The 16,651-nt window shown below is 38.8% G+C and overlaps 3 protein-coding genes across 6 annotated transcripts; 1 reads left to right on the top strand and 2 right to left on the bottom strand.

Moving 5' to 3' along the window:
• Positions 1 to 508: 508 nt before the first annotated feature.
• Positions 509 to 3,687, top strand: LOC126599548 (DNAJ protein JJJ1 homolog). Of its 4 annotated transcripts, none has more exons than XR_007615186.1 (4): positions 509 to 2,224; positions 2,422 to 2,483; positions 2,624 to 2,869; positions 3,413 to 3,687. XR_007615186.1 is itself a non-coding variant. In XM_050265941.1 (3 exons), exons 1-3 carry the CDS (start codon positions 557 to 559, stop codon positions 2,679 to 2,681), a joined length of 1,788 nt encoding a protein of 595 aa, XP_050121898.1. In that variant the 5' UTR covers positions 509 to 556; the 3' UTR covers positions 2,682 to 2,974. The 4 variants fall into 4 exon arrangements, 2 of the variants coding, with proteins under 2 accessions (XP_050121898.1, XP_050121899.1); XR_007615187.1 differs by having other exon boundaries at positions 511 to 2,224; positions 2,425 to 2,483; XM_050265941.1 differs by lacking the exon at positions 3,413 to 3,687 and having other exon boundaries at positions 2,624 to 2,974.
• Positions 3,688 to 4,174: 487 nt separating this feature from the next.
• On the bottom strand, positions 4,175 to 9,074 carry LOC126599547 (histone deacetylase 5-like). The gene is made up of 14 exons (XM_050265940.1): positions 8,702 to 9,074; positions 8,048 to 8,249; positions 7,617 to 7,763; positions 7,328 to 7,440; positions 6,785 to 6,996; positions 6,565 to 6,629; positions 6,307 to 6,477; positions 6,073 to 6,159; positions 5,774 to 5,909; positions 5,574 to 5,695; positions 5,160 to 5,353; positions 4,878 to 5,010; positions 4,725 to 4,789; positions 4,175 to 4,590 (listed from the first exon to the last, which is right to left on the bottom strand). The coding sequence occupies exons 1-14, from the start codon at positions 8,887 to 8,889 to the stop codon at positions 4,422 to 4,424; spliced, it is 2,004 nt and encodes a 667-aa protein (XP_050121897.1). The 5' UTR covers positions 8,890 to 9,074; the 3' UTR covers positions 4,175 to 4,421.
• A 212-nt stretch (positions 9,075 to 9,286) lies between these two features.
• LOC126599173 (uncharacterized) lies at positions 9,287 to 15,972 on the bottom strand. Its single transcript, XM_050265506.1, has 10 exons — positions 15,933 to 15,972; positions 15,654 to 15,742; positions 15,294 to 15,380; positions 12,708 to 12,811; positions 11,565 to 12,064; positions 11,045 to 11,302; positions 10,707 to 10,815; positions 10,376 to 10,606; positions 9,844 to 10,287; positions 9,287 to 9,740 (listed from the first exon to the last, which is right to left on the bottom strand). The coding sequence occupies exons 1-9, from the start codon at positions 15,970 to 15,972 to the stop codon at positions 9,864 to 9,866; spliced, it is 1,842 nt and encodes a 613-aa protein (XP_050121463.1). The 3' UTR covers positions 9,287 to 9,740; positions 9,844 to 9,863.
• Positions 15,973 to 16,651: the final 679 nt, after the last annotated feature.

Here is a 16,651-nt window from a genome sequence, read left to right as displayed (position 1 = left end):
AAAATAAAATAACATACCATGAAAACAACAAATTAAAAAAAAAAAAAAAAAAAAGAATAAAAATTAAGAAAGAGTTAAAGCTTACATAGGTGAAGATCGATATAAATCTACCGATTCTAATACAACCCTATAAGAATAAATCAAATATATTCGTGTCGTGTAAGTTGTTATGCGTTATTATTTGGGGCCATCTTGGAGCCTTTGAGTTCATACAATCCTAATCTCAACTGGACCTTTATGTAAGGACAAGGATCCTCTCTGGATCCTTTTTGTGGGGATCTGAGGAATCAATTAATTGTGGTCGTTCATCGTATATTGTGCGGTCAGTTTTCGTTAGATACTATTTATATTCAATTCTAAATTTAGAATGATTTCTAATCGTACGATATACAATGAACATTGATTGATCATCTGGATTCTCACAAAGAGGATCCGGAGTGGATCCTATTCCTGTATGTAATCCGTGTCCTAGTATACAAAGACATAAGTACCCTTGTTAAAACCCAAGACGGGAGCTGTCAAAATCCCACAATTTGGGGCAAACAACTGAAAAAACATGGCGGCGTCGGAGAGGCGGTGCCACTACGAGGTTTTAGGTCTTGCCCGCGACTGCTCCGCCGACGAGATCCGGTCGGCTTACAGGAAGCTCGCTCTCCGGCGCCACCCGGACAAGCTAGTCCAGTCCGGCTTATCCCAGTCCGAAGTCACGGCCCAGTTCCAGGAGCTGGCCCATGCCTACGAGGTTCTCTCCGACCCCAAAGAGCGAGCTTGGTACGACTCTCACCGCTCCCAAATCCTCTTCTCCGATCGCAGATCGGCCGCGTCGGGCTCCGGCTCGGGCATCCCCGATCTCTTCTCATTCTTCTCCACCACCGTCTTCTCTGGGTACTCCGACTCCGGCCGCGGATTTTATAAGGTATATTCCGATGTCTTCAACAAAATCTACGCCAACGAGCTCAATTTTGCTAGGAAATTAGGATTAGGGTTGGACACCGTGGCTGAAGCTCCGGCGATGGGGAATTTAGAGAGTCCGTACGTGCAGGTCACCGCGTTTTATAACTACTGGGCAGGGTTTTGTACGGTGATGGATTTTTGCTGGGAGGACAAGTATGACGTGACTTCCGGTCCTAACCGGAAGTCGAGGAGGTTGATGGAGGAGGAGAACAAGAAGGAGAGGAAGAAGGCGAAGAGAGAGTTCAACGATACGGTGCGGGGGTTGGCGGATTTTGTGAAGAAGAGGGACAAGAGGGTGATTGATATGATGCTGAAGAAGGAGGAGGAGAGGGTGAGGAAAAGGGAGGAGGAGAGAGAGAGGAAGAAGAAGTTGGAGAAGGAGAAATTGGAGAGGGCTATGGCGTATGAGGAGCCGGAGTGGGCAAAAGTGGAGGAGGAGGAAGGAGGGAATGGGGTTGAGGAATTGGAGGAGGAGGAGGAGGAGGAGAGGAGAAGGAAGGAATTGTATTGTGTAGTGTGTGGGAAGAAGTTTAAGAGTGAGAAGCAGTGGAAGAATCACGAGCAGTCGAAGAAGCATCGAGATAAGGTTGCAGAGTATCAGGAGTCGATTGGAGAAGATCTTGAACTTGATGATGAAGAGGTTTTGGAGGGAGAGGGTGAAGAAAGGGGTGAGCTTGGCGATGTTGATGAATTAGGTCAGGAGATTAGAGAGGGGTTGAAGATTGGGGAGGAGGAAGATGGGGCAGGAGTGAGTGATCAGGAGGATGAGTTGCACGAATTTGGTGGTGAAAATGGGAATGAAAAGGTTGACGAGGCACTTGGGTTGGATGGTGATGAAAATGAAGATGAAATGGGTGTTCTTGAAGCAATGGTGGCCGGGCGAAAGATTAAGAAAAATGTAGCCTTTTGGGTTGAGCGTGAGGATAAGGATGACGATGACGCGGAGTTCATGGAATATAATAACCGGAAGAGCGCAAGAAGGAAAGGAGGAGCGAGGAAAGAGAGGAGTAAGAAGAGTGGTGGTGAAGCTAATAATGTTGATAAAAGTGGAAACAACGGTGGTCAGAGTGAGGAGAGTAATGAACAAGATAATTCAAATATGAAGGAATCCACATCTCATTCCGTTGTGGAAAATGAGAGTAATGATAAAGGGGATGAACATTTAGCACGAAAGAAGAAGAGCTCAAGCAAAGCCGTCGATAAGAAAGAGAAAGTGAAGAAAGTGGTGAACGACAAATTAAAGAATTCATCTAATGGGAAGAAATCTAAGGTAAGGTCCTTGCTTTTTATGCTTCATGAAATACCATAATGTGTATAATCCACTGGCTTGTTGAGTTTGTAACCGTGAAACTTAGATTGAATGCTTATTTCCTAACTGCGCGTATGGTTGGTATGTTCCTTGTAAAAAGCTTCTTTGTTGCTCAGTCTTGCTTTGTTCCGTTCACTAATTGATGCTATATCCCAAAGCAGGGAGCATTGAAGAATACTAGCAACGCATGTGATACATGTGGAGAGGAGTTCGAATCAAGGTAATTATGTTACTTCTGATGCAATGCATTGCTTCCACTTCTGGTTGATCTGCCTTGACATCTGACTGGCATTTATGCACTGCTGCTATAGATAATATTAGATTCTGATCAGTTATATTTGGATGGTTTTATCATGACAGAAACAAGTTACATATGCATTTGGGTGACACTGGACATGCGAAGCTGAAGTATCGATGAGGGAACAGTTGCTGAATATTAACCTGATGTGATTAAATTATCAGCCATAGAAAGAGCATGGCGACATTGGTTGGCGGCGATTCATTCATTTTTATAAGTTACAGAAACAGTCAAAGATCTCTGTAGGAAGCATTCCATTCTTTTTGGTAATCAGATACAAGTACAACGACCCTCTTTTATCATAAAGGGTACGTATCCGAAGCTGTCACCCTGTTTGGTTCTTAGCTTTGTGAATTCAACTCTGTGTGCACCCAAAAGGAATGAAATTGCCTAACATTTTAGTTCTTGTCAAATTGCAACTTGTATGTTCAGAAAATGGCATTTTTTGTTTTCAAATACGAGCGGTTTATATAGCAAACATGTTGTGATTGGGAGGTTAGAAATTTTTGTTGGATTCTTTTGGAACGTTGTTTAAGTGTTTAAGATGATGATTTCATATGGTGCAAAGTGTGCGCTGTGCAGTGGGTATAACATAAGGCAGAATTAAACGTAGATGTACAACGTTTAGTGTTCTTAGTAGTAGTATTTTGTGCAAGATAATTTAGCACAAGAATGATTATTTGCAACCATGTAGATTTAGTAACGTCTTTTGTAAAGTTCACGTTGGCTGTCATTCCAAGTTGTTCCGGAATTTGTCTTAAATTTGTCTACTGTTCTGTTTCTCATGCAACGAATGTCCGAGTCGATAGCAAGCAGTTTTTCGGATTTCCATCTAATATCGTGAACTTTAGGTACAACGGCTGGCTGGTTGCAACGCGGAACGCATGGACGGACGACTGAAGGTGCACGGAGAAAGTTCGGCCCTTGTATTTGTGGAAATGAAATTCCTTGCAGAAAACGGGATGACCTTCACTAGGGGTGGCTTATTCGAAAACTTTTTTCCCAGTTCGTCAAGTGTCGCGAGCATGATGTCATGTAATTCGGTAGTGTTCTAGATGTTTTGATGTGTTGGTAAAAGGATTTAGTGATGTGTTTGTTGAGGCAGTTCTACTAATTTTTGACAGAACCGCACGCACTACCCCTCCGATTTTTAGCGGCGGTTTTTTAAACGTTACTAAAAATGTTTAGCAGCGGTTTTTAACCGTTTATAAAAAAAAATTAGCGGCGGTTTTAACGTCGCTAAAAATATTTTTAGTGACCAAGTATTAGCGACGGTGTGTTAGTCGTCGATAAATTTTTTTTAACGAAAGTTCAAATAATTAGGCGACAACTTTTTCTGTCACCAAAATTTTTTTAACAGTTTTTGAAGGATAATTTGGTCACCAAATCCAGAAGACCGCTGCTATATCTCAAAACCATCGGAAAAAACTTGGCCCTGTCTTTTTCTAAGGAAAACCTTTCTTCTTGTTTTCAGGCAGACATTTAGTTTGCTTCCCCTGAAATATTACTGGCCAACTTCTTCGCTACACCCTGCAATAAATCGTATTGCACCTTTGGACCCAAACACTACAAAATTAATGAATCAAAAGGCAAAAAGTGGTCATATTTTGAGCTTTATACCTTTAAAAGTTGAGTTCTTGTATAAAAAATAATTGTCTGAACAGTAATATATAATCTGCTTAAGAGGCAGAGACACTAATATGATCCATTTCAATTTTTCAAGGTGCTATCCATATCAACGTCTAGAACATCTTAACCACATTACAAGTTTGGTCTTAAGGAGGCCATAAATTGCCGTTTCCGGCATAAGGAATTTATACAAATGAGCTAGTTTACAAACGCTGCAAGGATGGAAAGTTGTCATCCCCATGGGTTAACAGAAGCTTTTTGTAAGTAAGCCATAGCCGCCTCCTGCGAAAGTTGTTTTCCTTCCACCAAGCCCCTCACGATTGTGTTGACATAATTTTTGGCCGGAGCACGCAAGGGAATCTCCCCGGATTTGAAGCCCTCCATTTGTGATTTTGCACACCTGCACATTATTAAATGAAAGCCGACCAAAGGGATTGAGTTCTTCACTACGCATACAGATTTCACGAGTAAATCAACAAGAACACCTCTGACAAAAAAAAAACAGAAAAATGAAAGAGAATCTTTGATGCATACGTCATTGTTAGTATCGGAATATCATGCTCCTTGCCCAAGTAGATAATATTACCGTACCAACACTTCTGAAACAAAATTGAGCACATCAACAGCGTAAGTGTAACAGTTATGTATAATCATTCTAAAACGAGGAGGCATATCAAGTTCTGCTACCTTTAGTTGAACCTGTAGAGAATGAGGCTCCTCACTAGTGACTGAGTCTAAACCAGCCAAGTCAAACAAAGGAGAGTTCATAGGAAAACTTGCAACGTTTTCCTGGACTATTACATCGTTAAACTGCTCAAGCCTGCCAGAGAAAACTGAGATTAAAACACAACTACGCCGGATTCAGGCAATTGGAGAATCAATTTTTTAAGTGTGATGTTTGAAAAGAAAATGATTTATACAGAAAGCAGCAGTTACAATAGGACTGATTTGCGTGACAATAAAACATACGTAATTCTATACAGGCACATATAAGTCTTATCCTGGATGTTGCTTTCGGGATTAAGGAAAGCGGCTCCTCCAGGACCCCATGTAAGTGTAGATTCGCGACCAAAGAACAAGCGATGAGGGAAAGTCTTCCACATAATCTCCTTTGGGGGAGTTTTGTCCGCACAACCAAGATATGGCCTTTTCATACCTTCCATCTGAAAATCATCTTGCGGATGTCAACAGGAGTGTATGGTGGGAAGAAAAGCGGAGACAAGGGAAAAGAAGAGCAGTATCACAGTATTAATTATCTAATATCCATGATACTATAAGCTTATAACCAAAACTGCTGCAGTGAAATACTGAAGCTCATAATATGCTTAGTCTGTTTCATATTCAACACCGATATTAGATAAAAAAATTTGGGTTGCATATTACCTGTCCACCTTCAATATAGCAGAGAAATCTTTTTAGACACAGATTTGATCCAAAAGCGGCATACCAAATCTCGACCTTTGAGAGCTCTGATCTCCAGATGCAAGAATTACTTGCCACATGATCTGGATTAAGTTAACAGCTCATCATATAAACTAACACAAATAGTGAAATCATTTCCTAAATCTCAGCTATCAATTTACCCTGAATACTTCCGTCAACTTTCAACTTCGAGAAGGGCTCTATAACATCTTGAAGAACCTCCTCAAGATGTTTAGATATGACATTTGGACCTTTGTTGTCCTCCGCTTCAGAATCAGAGCTTGAGGTGAGAATATACTACAATTGCAAAACAAGTATCTCAGCAATGTTTGTGTGGAAGAAAAGAAATAGATGCCGAGTACTGAGAGTCTTGAGATAATCGAGTGATCAAATAGAACTATTGACTACCCAACCAGAAGCAATAAACAACAAAGTACTGATAAGAGAAAAGGAAACGTACCGAAGCTGGAGGAGCTGTTTGATTGGTTAGCAACTCTGGTAATTCATCCGCAAGTGATGACCAGAAAGCACTTAGTTTCCGGCGAACCTGGAAAAAATACATATGCATTAAAGAAACAAAGAATTGACTCACAGTAAATAAAAATCAGGTAGAATGAATACAAGGAGAAATGGATAACCCAACAGAAAGTATAGAAAAAGTATTAAAACAAAAAGGTACAAAATGTTAATATACCGCTTTTATCACACGCCATGTAGACTCAAATGGGTATGCCTCTGAAGACCCATGTATAGGATTGTCGTCCAGCAGAACTTTAACACAAGAAAGAGTTGAATTTGCAATAGACTTGAGATTGTATCCTCCTTCTAAAGCCAACACGATTTTTCCGTTCGCAAAACTCATCAACTGAAATACAATAAAATTATGTCAATTGTCAAAAATGATACAGTAATCAAGGCCACCTTAATGAGAAAAGAGAAACTGTAAAACGACCTTTTTCAACAAAACTGCATATCCATATGGTGTGACACGACAACCCCCTAGAGGATCACCAGCAGCTGTTTCAACAAATTTGTAGGAAAAAAAAAGTTATCATACTTAAATAGATATTGAAGATGATTACTACACTACTACTACAAGCAAAAATTTCCACAACAACAAAATGAAAACTCATTCTGCAACCTGCATTAAACAGAGAAGTTAGCCCACCAACCTGCATCAAATCCTGCAGAGACTATAATTAAATCGGGATTAAACTCCTTGGCAACAGGAACCAAAATATGGTCCCAAACTGCAAAATAGTCTGCATCCCCACACCCTCCATTTTCCCAGGGGACATTAATGTTGTATCCTGCTCCTGCTCCTTCTCCAATCATAGTATAGAAACCGTCATCATTAGCTGGATAAAAACTTCCAAACTCATGCCTGAAAAAACCCAGCACCATACTGTCATCAGATTAGGAACTTTGATCTTATGCAAGACAAGTACACCAAACAAGTTAGATGCTACAAGCTCCAATGAGATGACTTTTTATACAATGATAAAAGCTAGAAATTTTGAAGTCACAGAATCCTTGAAAAGTGTAAAAAAATGACCTTGTAAGAAACTTAAATTCAAGAAAAATCAAAGGAACCCCAAGCAGCACATCTTAACAAAATACTACATGATGGAATCTAACTTCAACTTTGTTTATGTTAAACATAGGCTTTAATGATCAAGGAAAAGAACAATTATCAATTCAAAATGCTGGCATACCTATGAACAGAGAAGAATAAAACACGAGGATCCTTCCAGAACATCTTTTGAGTACCGTTACCATGATGCACATCCCAGTCAACAATCAAAATTTTGTTGACACCCAATTCTGGCTGTCAATTAGAAAGTACGAATATGATGCCCTTAGGTGACAACTTACTTAATAAATGCGGAAAACAAAGTCGAATTTTCAAAACAATTATTCCAAGTTTTATAAAGAAAACAAAAGGAAACTACAAGGCTCAAAAGTTAAGTCCTAATTTCTGAATAACTACAAGGCAGGTCATACTTTTTCATTTAAAAGGACACTTGCTGCAATAGCTACATTGTTGTACAGACAAAATCCCATAGCTTCGTCTTGTTCCGCATGATGTCCTGGAGGCCTAATGATAGCCACAGCAGAATCTAGTTCGCCTTTGGCAACTCTTTCCGCCACCTATTTAAGGAAACACCCATAGTTAGGTTGTAAAAATTTGAAATGTAACACATAAGTTTATTTGCAGGAGACACACTTAGACTGAAACTATCTGAAACATGCGAAAATAGCTCCATTTGCAACTGATTTTGAAACTGCAATAAAATTGTAAATCGTGGGTTGAAGACAGGGGAAGACAGGACTCATGATATTGGCAGAAATCAACAGTTTCACATATTTTCATTGTGTAAGGAAATTCTACTCAGCACTTCAAACAAACACAAAATCAGGCCAACAAGAATTACCTCTATGGCAGAGCCCGCGGCAAGGTAGGCAGCTTCGGATGATCCTTCATTGAGATATATGGAATTGAATTTCGATGCAATCCGATTTCTCCGTGAATTAAACTGTTTGGAGCTTATATTCCTAATCAGATCAACATGTTTTTTGGTGTGAACTGACAAAATATGCTTGTCTTCTGCTTCTTTTGCTTCCAAAACAACACACCTGAAAGAAAAAAAAGTACATAAACCTCCAATTAAATTCCGAATTGGTTTCCGAAAATCCCAACCGAGCAATTATCTTTCATACACGAGACAAAATTTATTTATGATCAAATCCCATTTTATATTATGGCCCCGTTATCATAAAGACGAAAACTTTAACCTAGAAAAACTTTGAGAATCAGTTTCCCTTAAATTCCAAGACAACATACGATTGTATTTGGGCACCAAATACTAGAAATTAAGTTGATTACTATGGAAATCACAGCAGTAAATGTAGCAGCCTATAAAAATTACTGAGCTTTCATGGGCTAAAGGAGTACTAGTATTACAAAGACATGTAAACTTTTCTCCTCTCTTTGATTTTCCCTCGCTTGTCTTGTTATTTTCTCAGCAGCCAAACACTCATGTCTGATGTGTACACACACACACACACATATGTATAAATGTGTGTACCTCTGGGGAATGGCAGCTGAATGGAGCTTGTTCCAGATTGCCTTAATTCGGTTGGGGTTTTCTGGATGAGGATCGCCGTCGGGTGTGGAGTGCTTACACATCCTCTCGTCGTACAACAATCCTACCCTCCTCGTCCTCTTCTGCTGCTGACCTTTGCTCTCACAGTCAACATCTTCAGCAACCTCCATCCTCTCTCTCTCCTCTCCCTCCCTCCCTCCCTCCCTCTCTCTCTCTCCTCTGTGAGACCACGAAAGCGGGAAGGGGAAGAGTGAGGCAGCCAACCCGCTGTCCAACAAACGTCGAAATTAAAAGCCAATTGCTTTGCGTTGCGTATTCGATCGATCCTTGAACTTCTCACTCTGTCTCTTTGTTTTTTTCCCCTCTTTTTCTTTTCTTTTTGACTTTTATAAACAAATCAAGCTTTTGTTTTTATTTTTATAAATAAATCAAGATTTGAAATTTCAAACCGGGTCTTTGATTTGGAATTTCAAAAATTAGCCCTGTTAGGTTTCTTAATTTTCTGATTTGAGATGATTTTTTCACATCATTACAATTTTAAATGATTTAAATTGTATAGACGAAGTATTGCGTTAATGTGTTAAATACATCTTATATGATACCACAATAATTCAACATATGATGTCATCAATTGGACATCAACATATCCGTGTTATCGGAGTTACAGCTCCATGCGAGTGTATTACTCTAGAGTCTATACTCATCAGGTGACGTGCACATGTATAAGTATTATACTAAGTTGAGGATATACCACGGTGACATGCAAGAATTTCCCTTCTTGAAGTTCAAGATGTCAACAATTATTTGCACAAACACTATGGTTCCAAAACAAGGGGATTCTGTTTCTTCATATGCGCGTCTTCATCTTTTCGAGGCGGAGAAAGAAATCTCCACGTCGAAAAGATGAAGACGGCCCTGCCATTAGCACCCTGAGGACTGCCCTTGCCAATTCTTTCCGCTCTGCATCACTGGAGATTTCACTATCTTCATTCCTCGAGTTTGATCGCGAGCCATATCCGGTCTGAAGACAGTTGAGTATAAGCATCAATAATAATCATCATGTTCCATTGACAAAGCACAAGAAAGTTCATGTTCAAGGAGCAAATATAAAGGTTTGAAAGTACCTGATGATGTTTTGGCTTTTCTAGTAAGCTTTGGATCCCTCGAAAGTCGGAACTACAACATCAACTCTTCCCCCCGTATTTTCACCTTCCATGTCGATTTCCATGTCCACACTCTGATTGTTATTCATGTTTGCTTCAACTTGATCATTTTTCGTACAATGCAAGACTCCCCATAAGAAGCTTGTCACTGTTGACATGAACAGAAAGCTTCTACTTGAAAACTCCAAATAAACTAATCCAAATGGCCTTGACAGACGAAGGATCTGAAGTCGCTGCAAGAGAAAAGGAAGTTCATAAGGAAAAAACTCACACTGCTTGTCTAACTGTAGCTTTTCTGATGTAAATATCAGCAACTCAACGCCCTCGTCATCAAAGCAAATTCTCATCATTGAATCTTCGGTCTCCATCCGCTCAATCAGCCGAGCATGGCCCTCTCTTGATCTACTAACCGGCAGGAAAAGAAACACGTTCTAAGTAGCAAATACAGCATAATTCAGATATTAAAACCATGCAATCAGAAGCCAAAACAAACCTCTCAGCGTTTTCATCAGGGAAAAAGTAAAGTCCAACATCTTGAAGGTCAGGAGGTTGGTCTTGGAAGATATCAGTCCAAAGTTGGGATCGAGGAAGAAAATTCGCCTTGAGGACACGAGGCATTGTTTGTGCAAATCTATAGGCTTTAGGATGGATCTTACAAGGAGGCCGTCCCTGGAACCCTCCGATGAATTCACTAGTTGTAGCTGCATCAACAATGAACCCTCCCTTAAAGAAAGAAATATCAATCAAGCATTTGGGATGCATAACTTCCCGAAATCATGATAGAATATAGAGTATGTAACATCTTAAATGGACAAACTACCCACCTCCAAGTAACTTGTCGAGCAGGAAGACTCGAGCGATTTAGATTGAGACTAGCAAGCGTATTCTCAAGATCTCTTTCTTCAGCATATGCATGGTTATGTTCAGCAACACCTGTGTTACCAGATAAATTAATTAAGGTAGGTTCAATTGTTGTCAAGGCAACAATGTTACCAACTGCTGTCGCAACTGGGCTACAATTTCAATTTTTTCACAAGATGTTAGTAACTTCATAGGAAAGAAATGAATTCCACAAATTGCCACGTAAATATGTTACCGGTTTTATAAAGCTTACTAGAAAATTGAAGAACCAATTAAAAAATTTGTTAGTTATAACCCTTGCCTGGACTGGAAATAGGTGAGGAGTGCCTCGTTGTTGCAACTGTGAACGGTTCCTTTTTTATTGCAGCCTCCATCTTCTTCCGAGAAGTTTCAACATCTGGTCTTGGAACTAATACATCCACTGGTTGCTTCTGCAGAACATGCTCCTTTCCAGAAGCTCCCGGAGTCTTTGTTTCAATGGATGTTCCTGGAGCCAAGACATCCTTTGATTGCTTCTCGCGAACATGCTCCTTTCCATAAGCTACTGAAATATTTGTTCCTACAAATGGAATCAGAGATCATAAGCATTTCACACACAACCATTTATCAAAGTTACAAATTCTGTGACGACCAGCTTCACATTTTTAGTAACACACACAATATTTTCAACAGAAAAAGGTGAATGGATACATCAAATACAGTCTCAATACGTACGAGTACCAATGATATGGAAGACACTGTGTCGATAATAATATTGACGATACAAAAGGGATGTACTTATAAGACAAATGTTTAAGACAAAAGGTTAAAAGATTTGTCACCTTTTGAAAGCTTCAATATTGGAAATGTTTGCTGATTTATCTTTGAGATATTTAACATATCGGCATTCCTGCCACAGCTAGGAGGCTTCACATATCCTGAAGGCACAATGCTGGGATTTGCTTTGATTGCAGGCGTTGGATACTTCGGTGTCACGATTTTAGAGCCAAAAGTAGTCCTCTGGGACATAAGTGCTGTAGACCTTGACTGACCAGGTTTGGAGCTGAAAGTATTTCGCTGAGATCTCGTTGTGTCAACTCGTGATGATAGCCTAATGACTTCTCCTTGTGAAATGTACTTAACTTTTCCAGTCCCAACTGGCCTTTGCCTTCTAGAATGAGCTTGCCACCCCGAATCATCAAGAACTCTGCTGGGACCTGATGGATGCATGACATCGCGGTGGTCTAAATCAGTGGGGGAAGCTAAATTGTCTTCCTCTCCGAGACATTCTTCGCAAACCCAATCCTCCCAAGCTTCCATATCAACTTTCCGCATGCAATAACTGAAAAACGAAGAGATCACACAAAATCACATTCACCAGTCAATATGGAACAAAAAGATTACAGTTTGCAATCAATACAAACCATTACGGTAAATTGTACTGTAAAAAAGAAACTTTAGGAAATCGGAAGGTGATTCAAAATACCATGCATGAAGGGCATCGAAAGGTGATGAGAGTAGTTTAGAATACTTGAGGAAGCTAGGAAGAAACGTCGCTTAGAAGTATCTTTTGTGAGAAACATTCGTTTTGGGGGCACTTTGCGGGATTTGATTTCTACTACATATTCTTCTTTACGTACCCAAGTAGATTATTTTCTTGTGATTATGGTAGCTAACAGGTGAGTTCAAATTTGTAACTAGACTTGCCTTCGAACCTTTATTGTACTTTTATTTATTTGCATTAATAAGTTTTCTATTTCTTCTTTTAATTTTCAAAGGAAAAAAAAGGCAAAAAACAAGATGCATCATGATTTTGATCAACTGATATTATTAAGAAGACATACTATTCAGTTCTTGATTGACAGGCAAGCAAAGTAGCCAAACTGCATGCACACATAAATGCAGCTAAATATATGCTTGTGCACAGAGAGAGAGAGAGAGAGAGAGAGAGAGAGAGAGAGAGAGAGAGAGAGAGAGAGTCATACGGGTGTGCACGAGCTATATTGCATTTACGGCAAGTTGCAATGAGGTTCTCGTCATTACCACCACCGCATGTATCACAGGGTGCGACCTGAAAAAGAACGCATTGCTTTGTTGGAGACCAACCATGGCATGTAACAATAAAAAGGGTTAAGAGTAGAAGTGGTATAGTGGCAAGGTTGTAGGCTTCTTAAGTATATTCTAACAATTTGTTTCGGATATAACAAGGTTGTAGGCTTGACAAGGCGATACTTTAAACTATAGAAATGAAGATTTGAACAGGGTCAAGGGAGTGAGTATATTGTCCTTGCCAATTGGACCTAACTAGCATTTGGAAACAAGGTTGTAGTATGTTGCAAAACATATACCCATGTGAAATTGTAACTGGCGAAACAGGGTATCCAATTTATTTCCCTTCAATTTTAAGTCAGATTAACGTTTGAGAAATGTTAAAGGGATTCTTAAAAATGAGACTCTCTTGAGATTCTCTGATATCTCACAATTAAATAATATATGATATACCACCTCGTATTCCAAACACATTGAAAAATCTCTCGTATAATTGATTTCAACAAATAGGCACAAAAGGAAACTCAATGAAAATCGTAAATCCATGAGAGACAAAACCAACGAAGAAAACAAGGAAATAAAAACAGAAAAGTAAAATCACACCCAACTAAAAATAAACCGAAAAACATGCAACAACCTAAAAACTCTTTTAGAGAAAATGTCTATCAGCTCGTTTGTAAATGATTTTAAAATGACTGAAAGTATTTTGGGTGAAATAGATTTTGGGTTCCAAAAGGACATTAAGTGATTTTTAAAAGACGCAACAGATATGCGCTTCTTGCATAAAACACTTAAAGTGTTTTTCTAGGATTCACTTAAATTTTTTATAAGGGATTAGCTTGAAAAAGAATTCACTAAAAACGTTTTTAGTTATTTTAAAAACATTTTCAAACAAGAATTCTAAAGGCACTTAGAGGACTTCTTGCAACGAGCACTAAAATTGATTTTTCAAAATGTACTTGTATTTTTACTAAAATTTAATTTAAAAAAAATATTTCATTTTAATTATTTTAAATTCAACAACAACAAAAACCATCGAACGCAGCCAAATAATAAAAGAGATTTAGGTTTGTGGAGGCTTTTTACCATGTGGGTTTCTTGTAGTTGTAGCAGCAGCTGGTAGGGTAGGAGGCGAGGAGGGTGACGAATCTGTGACCCACACTCACTCAGCTCAGACTCACTCACTGCACAGTCTGGTTTTAGAGAGAGAAAGAAAGGAGAGAGAGGGTGAGGGGGAGAATTGTACACTGTACCCGCAATTTTACAAGCTTTCCGGGCATGCGATCTGTGTCTGGTTTGTGCCTCAGAATATTTTTGCTGACCACCCTGAAATGATATCGATGCTCGCATGAGTTTAAATTTTGAGATTTGTATGGTGGATAAACTCAAGTCTCAAATTTTAAACTCATACAACGATGATAAAATAGGTGGTTTCCATTTCTTAAGAGGTCATTTATTTGGGTAACCAATTCATAGGTAAGGGGGATGAATATATTATTGGGTCAAAGTCGTCTGATCACGTGTCGTGTTCAATCTTTCAATACAGATAAGTATACATAGATGTTATCAACGGTTTTCATATTTGTTTGTGGTGAAACTTCAATGATGATATGAACGTATTAAGAGACACATGATAAGATCGTTTCACTTAAGATTTTTTCTAAATAGGTTAGATTAAGAGAAATGATTTGTACGGACGTTTTTTTTTATTTCTTCAGTCTTATTTATGTATGTCTCTTTATTCTAGTTTGATTTTAATAAGAAACTAAAACAAACATAATTTTGTACGTGGAAACAAAAAATCTGCGAAAATCATTTCTCTAAATTATATTCGAGGGAATAGGGACCATTCACCAATATGTTGAGAAATTAATGTGAAATAATGTTTTGATGTGTGAAGTGAGGTTATTACTAACATAAGATGTCATCATTCTTATATTTGTCTTTTGATTGTATTTTATAATGTGAATAATAACATTGCGTGATATGTAGCCGTCGGCATTATAATTCTTTCAGTATTTGATTAGTGATTGGTTATTGAAGAATATGTAATGCATTTAAAGATTTGAGATAACTACAGGCATTCAACTTTAAGTTACTATCATACATTTTAATTCAGAGCATGATTTAGGTTCTTGTGCCTGGGCTGTTAAACCGATTCCTTCACTGCCATGTCCGAAATGCTTGAAATGTCCAGCAGGAACGCTTTTGTAAGTTTCTTTCACCTTCTGTGAAGAATATTTTTTCGAGGCAGATTTAAACTCAACGATAGTCCTTCTAGACATTCTCTGCCTGGTATCTACTCGGCGAGAGCTCGAGTGCAATTTACTCGGTGAAGAAAACTTTACTCTGCCAGTTCCTGGTGACATTTGCTTTCTAAGACGACCTGAACTGCCGGTCTCTTCAGTAAGCCTTTTGGAACGCATAGATCACGACATTTCAGAGCGGACCATCTCAAAGGTGTTCGATCCTGAAGCCTTGTGAGATAGTTCCTTTCTAACAGAATTTTTTAGTGGCTGTACCTCCAGAACTACATGTTTCACAAACCCAATTTCTGGAACAAACATAAGGAGGCTTTTCATGCAGTATCTGGAAATAGAAGCAGTAACCTGTTTAGCATAAGAACCCGAATTGGTTATACAAAATGCACAATCTCTTAGTTTTACAAATAAACTTTGACGATACATATACAGATCAAACGGAAGCAGGTGTGGCAACCAAGCTCATTCCGTCACAAGGTTAGCCAGGTTGATTAAGCAAACAAGGATCTGATCAAGTCTTTATAGTAATACGATCCAAAAACTGTGACAAGTAGGCTCGTGATTGTAGAAAGTTGTAGACCTATAGCAAGGTAGCAACCAAGGTATCATAAGAAAGACAACCTTAACATCGGAACTACAGTTTCCGTAGTCCAGATTGTACAGAAAGTTATGAGCTACAGAAGTGCTATCAGGAACCAAAGTAGTAAACACTGCAAATAAGAACAGATGCATACTCATATACGTCAACGTGCATGTCCACTAAAACACAGGGACACACGTGCGGGCACATGCATTTTCGGGCTGGGCGTGAATGCTCCGTCCATTGGTGGAGGGATTTGGCAAAAGCCACGGTAAGCTCAAACTCGTGTGAGTATTATTTTTCAAAAATTCAACTCTTACCACCTATTTGTACAATCTCTTTAATAGAGATGGGACCCATATGGTTGGCAGATTCTACCTCTATTAGAAAGATAGTACAAATAGATGATAAATGTAGCATTATTCATTATTTTTTGGTAACCAAATTGTACAAGTGCAAACGTAAAGAGCGAAGACGTGTTTAGTGACACAACGAAAGTGAAAAACATTGCAACATCTTGGACAATTTGTCTAGTATGGTTTGGTGCATAGCATGAATTGTTGTTTTAATTCATGCCATGGGCTGATTCATTCTAAAATCTCCTCACGTTAAAAAATCCGGTAATTAGAAACACAAATGAGACTTAGAAAGCCAATATTGTCCTTGATTTTTGGTGCTATATCAGGGTAAATTTGAGATTGTGTATATAACGTAGTTTATGAATCCGAAGATTAAAACTAGTAGAGAGAAGTTGTGATGTGAATATATCATCTGGTGATGCAGAAGGATGATTTTGTTGACGACGGAATTTTAGCCATTTGCAGGAAGTTGGTGAGGGAAATTAATTCAACGTTAAAGGGTCTACTCAACGCCAGATTATAATGGACCACCATGATAATGTGTTCCCCTCAATTTATATATATGGAAAATTAAGATTCGGTTCCTACTTACCAATGCTCGAGACTGAATTGTAGTCATAGTAAAATTTCTCTAAAGTAATACTCTGTAAGGCAATAACCTACTTAAAGTCATTAAAAAT

Source organism: Malus sylvestris, chromosome 14 (genome assembly GCF_916048215.2).
Source record: "Malus sylvestris chromosome 14, drMalSylv7.2, whole genome shotgun sequence".
NCBI lineage: Eukaryota > Viridiplantae > Streptophyta > Magnoliopsida > Rosales > Rosaceae > Malus > Malus sylvestris.
The sequence above is the reverse complement of the archived record's forward strand: the minus strand, read 5'-3'. Positions and strand labels throughout refer to the sequence as shown.